The sequence below is a fragment of the Ursus arctos genome, unplaced genomic scaffold (assembly GCF_023065955.2).
Source record: "Ursus arctos isolate Adak ecotype North America unplaced genomic scaffold, UrsArc2.0 scaffold_12, whole genome shotgun sequence".
NCBI lineage: Eukaryota > Metazoa > Chordata > Mammalia > Carnivora > Ursidae > Ursus > Ursus arctos.
Window position 1 is genome coordinate 9,183,361 of NW_026622786.1, and position 15,136 is coordinate 9,198,496.

General features: G+C 37.5%; 1 protein-coding gene across 4 annotated transcripts in view; it reads right to left on the minus strand.

Moving 5' to 3' along the window:
- MAN1A2 (mannosidase alpha class 1A member 2) overlaps positions 1-15,136 on the minus strand; it is a 187,557-nt gene that overhangs the window by 42,641 nt on the left and 129,780 nt on the right. For all 4 annotated transcript variants that reach the window (XM_026483649.4, XM_057310338.1, XM_057310337.1 and 1 more), the window contains exon 9: positions 438-553. In XM_026483649.4, the coding sequence (XP_026339434.1) occupies positions 438-553 (116 nt within the window). The remainder of the gene's footprint in view (positions 1-437; positions 554-15,136) is intronic.

Below are 15,136 nucleotides of genomic sequence, written 5' to 3' on the forward strand. Positions count from 1 at the left end.
GTGCCATAAGGTTCTCAAGTGTAAAATGGCAGTAATGATGAGATGATTTCATATATGTAAAAGGGTGTACAACAGCACCTGGCGAGTGGGAAATATTACATAAGTGTTTTGCCCTTATTATTTATCCACAAGGCTCTCCATGTGTAGGTTCAATGTCAGCTGAAAGAAGAAATGTTTATGAAAATGTGTGTGAAGTCAGAAGTTTTTCCAGTCTGTGTAGGCAATAACTAAAAGTAATTAAATTTTCATACATAAATATATTACATATTCTTCAACAATTTCTTTAAAATGCCACAATAAAGGAAAACAATACAAGACTTTTAGATTAAAATACTAAGATTCTACAGTGAGGGCTGAGAGCCAAATGCACATAGGTGTTCACTGGTCACTATGAAACATACTGCATATTCACAGGTAAATGTGCTGACAAGAATTACCTCAATAGCATCATCATACATTTTTCTCGCCTCGTGGTCTGTTTTATCTGACATCAACCATGCTTTTAGTAGGTATTCATAAAAACTGTCTCCCAGCCCGCCAACTGATGTATGGTCTGTAATGAAAAGAAACAGGGAAGGATGGAGGTGGAAGAAAGAGAAGACAGAAGACAATGAAATAATCTTTTTCAAGTATAATGACTATTACTGGTCAACAATTTAAAAATTACATTGACAGCCTTACTTGCAGCATACTTCAAATTTAGTACAGTAAAAATATGCCCTCATCACTTCCCTCTACATGTATACCCAACTTTCCAGAAATCCCTTTCTGCTGGATGGGGTATTTCACACGCATAGGAGTCTTTTTCTTCAGCCACATAGTTTGTCAGTGTCACACAGCCAAACTTTTTTAGAAGTGAAAACAATTATCATTCATATACTAATGACTTTAACTATACAAGCTCTAAGATTAAACATGAGATACACTTGAATCTGATGTTAACTAAAAAGAGCCCATTTTTCTCTAGGATGGTTAGTGGTGATTTCTGTGCCATACACAATAAAGCAAAATAAATCTAAAAGGAGAAAAAAGCCCAAGAATTCCTTTGTAGTAACACTTTGCATAATATAAAAAGCTACTGAATGGGTACACCCGATTGCTATTTATATAGCTCTTACTTTGTATGTTTGCCCTCCATGTATTCTTATTCTACCCCATCTATACTTTTAATCCTATCCAAGGCAAGAGCGTAACTCCCAAGGCAACCCTATTCTATCCCTTTCCATGAGCCCCACCCTACATTCTTAAACTTTGCTTAAAAACTCACATCCTCCCTGCACAAAAAAGAAAAACAGCATACTTTTACAACCTGTCAATCATTCACAGAGCACTAGCACTGGTTTCCTACTTTAGTGAGAGGAAAGGATGGACTGCTGGGTGGTTTATGGAACAACTGGCTATCTGTTCGGGGGAATATGCATTTAATATTTGTATCTTTAGCTCACAAAAATAAATTTGTGGTGGATTAGTGATTTAGAAGTAAAACACAAAACTGTAAGTATTCCAGAAGAAAATGTAAGAAGATGTCTGCTCTTCCTAAGCAGATGATCTTCTTAGGCAAAACACAGAATGAAGGAACCAAAGGAAAAGATTTATAGCATCATACGGTACAAGCTACCATAAATGAATCTGTAAGACAAGAAATCAAATAGGATATTTGCAACACATATTAACAGAAATAAAGGTTAATACCCTATACAAAGAACTCTGATAACTAAATAAGGAAAATTGCTTTAGAGCACACGCAAGTAATTTAAAAAGAGAAACACAAATTGATAATTAACATAAGAAAGGAAGATCAACTACATTAGTGACCACAGAAAAGCAAATTAAAAAATTCCATTTTTGTCTATTTAATTGGCAAACATTTTTTAAAAAACTGATAGTATCCAATGTAGATAAAGTTATGGTCCATAGGTGCTGGGAATGGAGGGCAATTTTGTAGTAGTTATCAAAATTTAACTAGGTTTTCTGCTTCTGGAATTATCCTGTAACAAATACTTGCACAAACACACAAGTATAGATGTAAAAGAAAAAAGGTCATCAGAGCACTGTATCCATTAGTAAAAACGTAAGATAACCTCAAAGGTCTAGGGATGTAGCTACATAAATTACAGTATAAACAGACTATAAGAGAAACTGCAATCATTAAAGAGGATCAGGTGAATCTGTAATCTGATATTGGAGGATATCCATTATATGCTATTAAATAGGGGGAGGGCAAGTTTCAGAATAATACAGTTTGATACTACTAAAAATTTGTATGTTTAAAGAATATTACTGTACACATAGAAAAGGTATGAAAAGACAACTGTGCAGACTGATTACCTCTAAGAAAGTAGTCCTTCAATCTTTACTGTATATATTTATGCATTATTGGAATACACGTAATTTGTGTGATTAAATCATGTTCTGTTAAAGAAAGTAATAAACGGGAAAGTGCCACCATTCACTTTAAACAACATGTCTGCTAATACTTTAGTAATTCACTTGCACCTTCAATAACCTGCATCTCAAATGCTCTTATTTCTCACTTTTTTTCCTTTAGTCCTAAGTGTACATTTCAATGAATTCTTACATATATATACATCCATAAATCCACCAAGATTAAAATATAGAGCTTTTCCAGCATTCCAAAGTCTCCCTCATGTGGCCCTCACAATCAATACCCAACTTCCAAAGATAACCATTTTTCTGACCTCTATCACTAAATGATTTGTCAAGTTCACATAAAATAGCCATTCATATAAAATGGCAATATACTTTCAAGAATGATTTGATAGCTTAATGATCTCCTTTGTTTTCCATCTAAATACCTAGAAGGAGCCCTCTGCCTTATGTAGGCTTCTGAGTCTCTTAACATTTAAAGTGCTTAGGTATTAGAGAAGACACTCAGAGGAACAGAAGATAAGAGTTTTCTCTCACACTGCATGAGAAAATCACAATTAAATTTCTAACAGCTTTCAATACTCGTCATACTTACATTTAAGAATTTTATGATGATGGTAATATATGATAATGGGTTTAGAGGATAAGTTACACTTAGATGTTAAGTTAATTCCAACAGATTTAAATATCCTTTATAGTTACTGGAAATCATAAAAGATAACACATATTTGTAAAATATTAAAGCAATATGGAATTACGTAGACAGGGAAAGTCCCTCATATTTAGGGACAGAGAATATGTGTAGGAGAGAGAAATGTTGAGGGTACCTTTTGGGTACCTTATTTGCTAATGAACCAGAAGACAGTAATTTTTTATATGGGAAGGAACTATTTTAAAATAGCTGTATCAAAACAACGATGACAAAAGATCCCCATCAATACTGTTACTTCAATGTTGTGGTCATGTCATAATGTCCTGACTCACTTGGTGAATGATGCCATTACTACCTTACCAGCTGCCCAGTCTTGTCTTGGGTTTCTCATCAACCGCTTAAAAATGTGCTGTTTCTGTTGTCCTCCTACTTGCCTGTCTGTGGTCTCTCCTGTTTTTCTTTCATCATTTTTATTCTTTCCCAGCCCCTCAGGCGTGTCACTTCCACATACACTGAGTCCACACCTACATTTATTTCATCGCCCTTGAGGCCTTCCTCCCAAGCTGGTTATCCTCTCAGCGTACTGTATAGAGATCACCTCCAGACTTCTCTTTTCCTGCTTTCCTAAGTTGTACCCATTGTTTCAATACATCGTCTTAGTTTACGCCTGTTTTAACTGAATCATATTCTTTTTTTTATGCGCTTAATATGACCTTTATTTTTTTATTGTTACATTCGCCATCATACAGTACATCATTCGTTTCTGATGTAGTGTTCCGTGATTCATTGTTTGCATATAACTCCCAGTGCTCCATGTAACACGTGCCCTCCTTAATACCCTAACTGAATCATATTCTTACATAATTTCCCAGGAAGGACTATGTGGATTGTAACTCTGCTGCCTGAACATGCCTTTATTATGCTCTCCTTCTTAATTTTATATTGTAAAGGTATTAAATTCAAGGTTGGAAATCATCTTTCCTCAGAGGTAATCAGAGGTACTGCTCCAACATCCCGTAACATCAAGCGTCATGAGTGAGAGACATCAGCAGTGCTGTTTTATCGGCTCAACGTGTCCTCTTCTCTCCATCCCCCTTCCTCACACTGAACTGGCCTTTCCAAGCTCTACATCTTCATTTTGATACTGCTCAAATGTTTCCTTACATTCATTGTGCTCGGCACTTTTCCAACTACAGGTTCGCATCTTTCAACTCTGAGAAAATTCTCTTCCATTATTTATTTTCCCCACTTCACCTGCTTGTTTCTCTCTTCTGAAACTCTTACTAGCTGGAAACTGGATCTCTTAGACTGCTTTTCTATTATTCTTTTCTCTCAAATTTTAGTCTCTCTTCGTCTTCTTCCTCTATATCCTGGGATTTTTAAAAAATCAAGTTATATTTTAGTCCTTTCACTGAGGTTCTCCCATAAGCAATTATACATTTTTTTTAAAGATTTTATTTATTCGACAGAGATAGAGACAGCCAGCGAGAGAGGGAACACAAGCAGGGGGAGTGGGAGAGGAAGAAGCAGGCTCCCAGCGGAAGAGCCTTATGTGGGGCTCGATCCCATAACGCCGGGATCACGCCCTGAGCCGAAGGCAGACGCCCAACCGCTGTGCCACCCAGGCGCCCCAGCAATTATACTTTTAACCTTTGAGCTCCTATGACTGGCTCCTGGCAATTATACTTTTAACCTTTGAGCTCCTATGACTGGCTCCTGGCTGGGACCCAATGGCTCTGCAACTTAACCTGTGTCCATAGCTTCCTCCTTGCTTGGATAAGCCACTGTACTCTGGGTTTTGCCTGGATGCATGGATGCATTATTAAAACCGTTACCAACCCAGCCAACCTTCCAAATTTAAAACCAGGGTGGACATGTTCTGTGTCTCACTGGTATGACCACCTAGCATCTATCTTTGTTACCTCTTTGAGACTGGAGAATGTTGTTTGGCACATGGAAACTCTTGAATATATGATCAAAGCCCTAAATGACACTCAAAATACCATTTCTCTATTAAATGCTAGGGTAATACAAATATGTAAAGCAGCTTTAAGAAACAGAATGATGTTAGATGTTTTAACTGCTATACAAGGTGAAATATGTGGTAGCATAAAAACAAGGCTGTGTATACAGTCCAGATTACCACAAAATACTTCTGGGTTTCTAACCGACATAAATACTCAAATTGGCACTTTAAACAATCTCTTTCCTTTAGTGATTGCTTTAAACTCCTGGACTGGAGGAAAATTATCAAAGGTCGACTATCAAAGATCTTTTTTTCAGATCTCTTCTTGTAATATTAACCTTGTTTTGTCATATCTGATGTCTCCTTGCCTAGTGCCAAGACTCCTTCACTGCCATAACTTCCAGCTAACAGATAATACCTTCTCCTCAAGGAGGTTCATCCATGTTGTCCACGTTGGATTCAGCTGCCCCACCTTTCATAACTCCCCTATACATTCTCCAACTGACCGATGTTGACTCATAGGTAGGGACATCTCTACGCCCCTATTCAGCAGGAAGAAGTTACAGAAGATGAGATCTTCCACCCTCAACAACCTTAAAGATTTAAGGGTCAAAATTGTTCAGGGGGGAAATGATGAGGGAACGGAAGGCAAGCTGAAGACAAAGCAGAAGCTGACACCCTGCAACCCCCCCCCCCATATGGGATGTATGCAACATTCCTCAGGCACTCCTGGCTCCCCTAAAGGACAAAGAAACAGTTCTTACTACCTACAGCCCATTGACAAGTCCTTGAAACAGGCATGGTGACATTCCTCTAGAAATTCAGCTGCCTAGATGTTAATACTTTGCTAAGGGCAAAATGCAGTCCTAGCCTGACCCCCCTCCCCTCCACCAAGATCCTGTAAGTCTACTTTAACGTATAAAAATTCCTTTGGAAACTTCTTTATCTCTAACCCCGCCAAGATATGTATTGGCAATCATCCCCCAAGCATATGGCCCACCGATATACATCTGAAGGGTCTCATGACTAAGGTTTTATTAGACGGTAATAAATGACCCTTTCCCAACAGCAGCTAGCCCCCTCAAGGTCCTGGAGACCTTGCTTCCAAAATTCCTTAGAGACTTACGCTATCCCTAGCCCCCCCCCCCCCCCACTTGAGGGTATAAAATAGGCCATTCCTCACAACCCCGGGGCAGCAGCTCTTTCTGCCCACGGGTCCTGTCCCTGTGCTTTAATAAACCACCATTTTGCACCAAAGACGCCTCAAGAATTCTTTCTTGGTCGTCGGCTCCGGACTCCACCCCACTGAACCTCACTTATATTCCCCAATTTCATCAATTGTTTCTTTTTTCATAGTACCCTATTCCTATTTTATGAATACATCATCTTTTCAGAGTTCGTCGGAAAAACAGGTATGCTTACTTATAGGATTGCTTCAGTCTCCTCCAGGATCCCCTTTTAACTTTAAATATTTTTACTGTGAAATTTAACACACACATGGAAAAGCATATAGAACTCATTATAGAGAACACCTGTATAATCTCTACTCAGAAGAATGCCAGTGCCCCAAAAACCTTTGATGTACCCTTTCTCAATTATAATTCCCACATCCCCAAAGGTAACAATATCTTAACTTTTGGTAAAAAATGTAATCACTTTTTTTATATGGTTATCATCTAATACCCTCTCCCAACCACTACTGTTTAACTTTGTCTACTAGTATATTTAATAAATGTTATATATTCCTCTTGTGACTATCTTCTATATCTCAATACGTTGTGAGATTCAACCACGTTGTTGTATGTATGCACTGCTATCTGATATTCCCCCTGCATCAATCAACCATTATTTATTTATCTGTGTTTAAGACTGAAGTTCTGGGTAGCTCATGTGGGCTTCCTCTACTGAATAGTGGGTACTCTTCCACTGAGCAGACTTATTCATCACTAGGTCTCTCTCCTGAGTGGGAATTCTGAGTGGATGCTTTCTGTGTAGGCGAAGTTGAGGAAAGGCAGGCTAACTGCCAGGTTTTGCTTTAGAGTCAGGAACAGGGTATTTGTTGTGAAACTGGATCTGTGTGAATTTTAGAATAAAGGGAGGCTTTATTCTGGGGTACTAACATCCACATGGAAAATTTTAACATTCTCCTCAATGAAATCACTCAATTTTTCGAAAAGAAGTGCTACACAGTTATGCCTACAAGTAAATTCCAGGATGAGCTAACTGATGTGTAAGAATTTCAAGTGGAGCCCTTGTTCCCTATAACAACCTTGAATAAATACCTACTTTTAGCTCTGCTCTTCACTCATTTATTCAATTACGTGCGCCTATTGCTTATGAACTCTGAATCATTCTGGAATTACATCAGTTACCCTTTTGTAGTGTTCTTGTCCTGTATTCTAGGTTGCACCTTTCTCAGTTCTACTCACACACTCCCTGCTACAGTGCATTATGCAAATTTGTTTAAGCAAATTTTTTTAAATAATCTTGTCCACTATGATCTCCCATTTACCTCCAAATCTCTTTACCATCTTGGATTAACTGCTTTCTACATTTTTTCTGTACTTTCACTGTGGTCTCAAGGAGGATGGTTGGCCACAGTGGTAAAGTTATAGTTCAATCTTCCACCATGAAGCAGAAGTCCTAATAAAACTTTCTCAATTTGAGTTCTTTTTGGATAACTCTGCAATTTGTTAATGCTATATATATATATATATATATATGTATATATATATATATATATATATATGACTTCTCATTCCCTGTCTCCTAATCTGCTCTCACTGTTGTCCTATCATGAATAAAAATCAAAGCAGATGGGAACTTAGGGCATCTTGGTTTACTCCAGTATTCTGGATGGTCTGGGACTTTTAACCACTATGTAATTCAGGATGATTTTAGGTGGTACATAGAATACCTTTTTAAAAATTGTCATAGTCACGGGGTGCCTGGGTGGCTCAGCTGGTTAAGTGTTCAACTCTTGCTTTTGGCTCAGGCCAAAATCCTGATATCAAGATTGTGAGACTGAGCCCTGCATCAGGCTCTACACTGGGCATGGAGCCTGCTTAAGATTGTTTCTCTCCCACTCTCTCTGCCCTGCCCCCCCTCACCTAAGGAAAAAAAAAGTTGTCATAGTTACATAATGACTATTGTCAAGATGATCTTTTAACTTCATACAAGACCCTGCCCCCTCCCTGGAGCACATATCAACAACAAAGGATGAAATAATTATTTTAAAGGTTTCCACACTTGAAAACAAAATAAAAATTGTCGTAGGTAAGAAATACAAAGAAACTCATAGTGTTAAAAGCCGGAGTTTCTATTTCTTGAAAGTAAATAAAGACACCTAGAAGTTTACTTCCCCCAACATAATGGGATTCAAAGCACTAACTCCTGGTGGGAATCTGGGTATGAAATTAGTTTCCTGGACTAGCAGAAGGAAGCAGGAACAGCTGCACGATTGAGACTAGGATAAACTGCTATATATTTGAGGAAACAGATGTGTAATATCCTTGGGAGAGCTGACATACCAGTATAAAAAAGACCAAGTTCTGAACTGATGAGCCAGTGGAGGCATTAATAAAACAGCCAGGAATGGGGTAGTAAGTAGTGAGAGTAGAAAGGAAAACATACACATCATGAAGCTCTCACTCAAACTGAGCTTGCGAATGGAAACTCCAATGCACACAAGGGAAACTCGTCAGGAAGGAATTCAACTATGCAAATAGGAGAACGTACTATACCATGAAAAGGCAAATAACGTGGCTACCTTCTGAAAACAAGTTTAAAATAAGTATATTTAAAAAGTGTACTAAGAAAAAAATGTATAAAGCCAAAACTGAACAGTTTGCACTGAAAAACTGGCAAACATAGATTTTAATACAACCATTTGAAAACTCATAGATCAGAAAAAAAAATTAGACAATGAATCTAATAATAGTCTTGTTTAATATGCTGAGAAATTTGAGTTGCCTTAAAGGAAAGCAGACTCTACTAAACTATGAACAAGACACGAGACCCTCAATGGCTTGTACCCGTATATACCCATTGTACAATGCTTCGCACAATTCTTCCTTATAGTTAAGAGTGCTCAATAAGCAATGATTAAAGAATGGCTGACTTCCCATTTTCAGGTATGAATGAACAGCATTTCGCAATTATAATAACTTGTCTTTTAAGGTATTTTTTCTTTTTTGGGGGGCGCCTGGGTGGTCAGTTAAGTGTCCAACTCTTGTTTTTGATTCAGGTCGTGATCTCAGGGTCATGAGATCAAGCCACACATCGGGCTCCACACTCAGAGGGGAGTCTGCTTGAGATTCTCTCTCCCTCTCCTGCTGCTCCTCACACTCATGCGTGTACTCACTTTCTAAATAAATAAATAAATAAATAAATAAATAAATAAATAAACCAACCAACCAACCAACCAACCAACCCCTTTTTCCCCCCCAAAGGGGTGCTTTTTCTTTTTTAAAATGAATTGGAGCACATTTTTTTAAAAAATGATTCCATTTTCACAATCTCTCACTCTTTTTCAGTTTAGGAAAACAAATAATTATGGAATAAATAGTAATACATAACACAACACATAATATTTACAAGTTCAACAAAAAAAATTTTACAGAATGAATGCATTAACTACCTTAAGTACTCATTCTTTCAAGCTTTAATAAAATTTACACGTATACATTTTTAAACTTTCCTAATTTCCCCAATACTAAGATGTCTATAATTGTAGTATATTCAACCGCTTACATGAAATACCCACTGAAATATAATTTTAAAAACCTTACAAAACTCCATTCATCTTAATTATCAGAAATATTCACAAACGTTTTAATATTAAGGTTTTCCTTAGTATTTAATTTTCTCATAGCTCAGCATCCAGGTTTAATATTTCAACTACTCAGGGGGCTGTGGTAAAAATGTATTTTCTAAAAATAACAAATACCTAACTCTGTTCCTCTTTTCTCTTAAAAGAGTTTAAATTTACTCCTGCTTCTTTCTCCTCACCTACCTGCTCTTTATTCCATTACATTCTGGCCTACAGCACACAGCCAAATCAAAATGGCACTCTACAAGCTAACAGCTATTTCTCAGTCCCAATACATCAAATAAACCATACTATACGTGCAAGAGAAGATGATTAGATCATACAAAGAGCATCGTGGAGGGTGAGGCAATAAGGGTGATACTGAACTGAGGAGAGAACTGAAGGCCCAAATTAACCAAAGGGAAGAAGAAATGAAGGAACAGATTTTAGAGTTACTAAGAAGGTAAAAACAGGGGCTCCCGGGTGGCTCAGTCGTTAAGAGTCTGCCTTCGGCTCAGGCCGTGATCCCGGAGTCCTGGGATCGAGCCCCACATCAGGCTCTTCCATTAGGAGCCTGCTTCTTCCTCTCCCACTCCCCCTGCCTGTGTTCCCTCTATCTCTCGCTGGCTGTCTCTCTGTCAAATAAATAAATAAAATCTTAAAAAAAAAAAAAAAAAAAAGAAGAAGAAGGTAAAAACAATACGACAGGAGTCAGGCCAGACTGTCAAGTTTCTGGCACAGGCCAGACTATGTAAAGTATGGATGAAATAAGGAATCACAATGAGGAATAAATCTTAAAGAAGAGATAATAAGCTCAATTTTGTACCTACTGAGTTTAAGATACCTACAAATAACCAGGAAACCAATCTCTTATACCTGGTGGGGGGGGCATATCAGTTTAAATCCCAAGCAAAATCAGTAATGAAATACTGATGATTTACATCAGGGGTGGGGGTGGAGGGGTAATTTTTTCTGTAAAGGGCCAGATAATATACAGCCTTTATTACATGCTCCTCTGTTTTGTTGTTGATGACGATTGTTTAAGCCCTTCAAAATGTAAAAAAACATTTTTAACTGGTAGGCCATATAAACGCAGGTCAGTGGCTAGCCTAGTTTGCCAGTTGCTGATTCATATTTCACAGATATATAGGGCACAGTTCATCCTGCGAAAAGAGATGAGGTCTGTGAGGCAAAAATGGAAAGGAAAAGAAGAATTCCTAAGAATATGAACATTTAAGAAGCTAGGAGAAGAGGGGCGCCTGGGTAGCGCAGTCGTTAGGCGTCTGCCTTTGGCTCAGGGCGTGATCCCGGCGTTCCGGGATCGAGTCCCACATCGGGCTCCTCCGCTGGGAGCCTGCTTCTTCCTCTCCCACTCCCCCTGCTTGTGTTCCCTCTCTCGCTGGCTGTCTATCTCTGTCAAATAAATAAATAAAAAATCTTTAAAAAAAAAAAAAAAGAAGAAGCTAGGAGAAGAAGAATATGAAACAAATTCCCATCCCTTTAAAGTGGACTGGCCTTATACCTGCTTTGTCTAACTGAATGTGGTAAAAAGTAACATTGTGCCAGTTTCAAGTCTAACCCTCAAGAGGCCTCATGTGCTCCACTTCTTTTTATGGGACCTTGTTACTGCCATGGAAATAAGCACGGTATATAGCCTGATAAATGGTGAGAGACCACAGGGAGTAGGGCTGAATCTCCCCGAGTGGGGCCGTGCTAGATTAGCCAGCCTCCAGACAACCTGCCAGCTCACTGAGACACACTGAGTAAGTCCACACAAGACCAGCAGAACATCTCAGCCAACCTGTAAATTTTTAAAAAATAATACATTCTTTCCAGTCACTAAATTTTAGAGTGGTTTGTTATACAGAAGTAGCTAATACACTGTCGTTTTTGGACTAGTCTATAGGACAGCTGCTAGGCCACATAAAAAATTGCTTTTAGTCGAGTGGCAGAAAGCAGAGTCCAGAATGCAATGCATTAAAAGAAGTGAACAGAGGCAAACAAGAAAAACCAACAAATATAAACATTTCTTCAAAAGGCTTTATCATGATAGGAAGAAGAAAGGTGGAGTGTCTGCTAGAAGGGGCTATGGCAATGAAGAAGAGTAGAGGAAACAGAGGGAAGGGGTCACTAGCAATGAGAAAGGTACCAGGAGATTTAACACATGGTATAATCACAATGGGAATACCAAAAAAGAGTTCAGAAGTTGAAAGAGGATAGAATACAGAATACAGGTCAAAGGAAAAATACTGGCCAGGATCTTCTAAGACTGGAAAAACAGAGATAAAGCCCAGTGACTAAGTAAATGAGCTTATAGGTAAAGAGATCTTCTGTACAAAGATCTTTACTTTCACTTTGACTTAGGAAGCAAGGTCGTCTAGGTAGAAGTGAGGTAAAGGGGTATGGTGACCAACTTTTTAAAAACTACCGAAGAGAATGTATTCTGTGAATAATTTTTAAAAACTCGAAGCATAGAATGGGACATACAAGGAGAAATAGTGAACAAAGAAATTAATACTTTGAACCACAAGTTTATGATGAGGTTAGGCAACGGAGCAATAAAAGTATGCTAGAGTTCTCATCTGGTTCAGAGGGAAGAGCTCCAGGAATGATTAATTCTAAATGTCAGTAGAAAAATATAAATAATCAGAGCGTAAGTTAAAATTCAAGGGCAATATCTAGGAAAGATGAAAATGTATATATTAATTTTGAAACCAGTAAAGACAAAGAAAATGAAACAAAACACATAAGGCAACATGGGGAAGGATATTTTAAGAATGCATAATAAACACACACACACAAAAATAAGATAAAAGAAACTGACTTAGAAAAAGACTTGTGTTTTGGACCAGGATGAAGCAACAGTTTACCCTGTAACCTAGAACAGCCAAAAAACACTGAACAATATACATGAAATGATGGTTTTCCTGACACTGAGCATCAGGCAATAAAGGACAGTGATCTGTAAGATACAGAAAATAAACAAGGTGAGTCCTATGACTGCCCCCAGATTACTGCTTCAAGAAAGTTTCCAGGCAGAAGCACAGGGAGGAGAAAATAAGGCACAGTCCAGAAAGTCCAAGGCAGCTAGGGTTCACAGACAGGGTAACCAGAGAAAAGAGACCTGCACAGAAAGAGAAACTAGATATCTGCAAAGGGTTCCCCTGAGTATACAATAGAGTACTGAGCAGCACACACATGTGAGGAAACTACCTGAGACTGGGAAAAGAACTACATGAAAGGACGGGAGGGGACACTGCCTGGGGCTCACAAAGACCCTACTGGTAATAATGCCTCTTCCCATGAGCCAGACGAGAAAAATTCATACTTCATGGGCAATTAGAGTACAGTATGCAGGACATAATTAGCCCCAGACTGAGCAATGTACCAGATGTCCCTAACAAATCATAAAATCAAGACAGGAAAAGGTCTAACAATTTCCAAGTAACTTAACTGTATCCCAGAAAAAAACTCAAGACGACTTCTAGGAAAAGAAAAATATCCGGCACTCAAACAAGATAAAACTGACAATTGTCTGACATCTAATCCAAGATTACCAGGCATGCAGAGAGGCAGGAAAGAAACCACTCAAAATGAGGAAAATAAAGAACCAGTTCAAAATGACCCAGAATTGACACAAATGGTAGAATGACCAGAGAAGAATATTCCACGTTACTATAACTGTGTTACCTATGTGCAAGTAGGTAAGCAGAGACAAGGAAGAGATGAAAAGATCCAAACTGAACTTCCGAAGATGAAAACTACTGTGTTAGAGACAAGCAAATACAGTGGAAGGGATTAACAGCAGATCAGACAATACATAAGAAAAGGTCAGTAAACCTGAAGGCACTGCACCAGAAATTATTCAAGATGAAACACAAAGGGGAAAAAGAAAAACAGAAAGATAGAAAAAAAGTATCTATGAACTAAGTGGCCTAATACATGGATATAGTTGAAATCTCTGAAGGAGAGGTATGACCGAAAAATTATTTGAAGAGATAAGGGCTAAAAAATTTCCAAATTTGATAATAACTATAAACCCACATGAAAATGAAAACACACCATGGCAGAATTTGTGGGATGCCACTGAAGCAGTACTAAAGGGGAAATTAACAACATGAAAGGTTTCATATCAATGACTTCAGCTTCCACCTTAGAAGCCAGAAAAAGAAAGGCAAATTAAACACAAAGTAAAAGAAAGCAAATAATAAACATTAGGGCAAAAATCAATGAAGCAGAATCTACAGATATTAAAAAGGATAATAAGGGAATATTATGAACAACTTTATGCCAATAAATTAAAAAAACTAGATGAAATGGACAAATTCTCTGGAAGACAGAAATTACCAAACCTTCTATCTGTCAAATAAATTGAAATTATACTTAAAAACCTTCCAATAAAAATGCTGTAATCCAAAAAAAAAAAAAACCCAAAAACAAAAAAACAAACCAAAAACCTTCCCAAAAGAAAACTATGGGCCCAGATGGTTATGTTGGCAAATTCTATCAAACATTTAAGGAAGAAACAATATCAATTTTGCGCAAACTTTTGAGGAGGAGGGAATACTTCATAACCCATTCTTAGGCCAGCATCGTAATAATACCAAAACCAGACAAAGACAAAAAAGAGCTACAGAGCAGTATTTCTCATTTAACAAATCAATTACAAGGAAATACTGAAAGGCTAATACACATCATGAGTAGTATGATTTACTCTAGAAATGCAGAGCGGGTTTAACATTTAAAATCAACCAATGTAATTCACTATATTCAATAAACCAAAAAAGAAAATAGATGCACACACAAAAAATTTGACATCCGTTCCTGATAAAAACTCTCAGCAAACCAGGAAAAATACACAAAGGGCATCTACAAGAAAACCTACAGCTAGCAGCATACTTAGTAAAAGACTAAATACTTTTTCCCTAAGATAAGAAACAAGACAAGGCTGTTCACCTTCATACTTTTTTTTCAACACTGCACCATAGGCTCTATAGCAAGTCCAATGAGACCAAAAAAGAAATGAATTAAATTCAAATAAGTGGCATTCATACTAGAAATAAAGAAGTAAGCTATGTTTACTTAGATATAACATGACTGTCTATGAAGAAAATTCGATGGAATCTACAAAAAAAAAAAGCTACCAAAGCTAAAAAGAGAAGTTAGCAGGTTGCAGATACAAGCTTAATATACTAAATCTATTTTATTTCTATATATTAGCAACAAAATATAAAAAACTGAAATTTAAAATGTCATTTTTAACAGCATCAACAATATGAAATATCTACAGATAAATCTGGTGAAACATGTGTAAGACCTG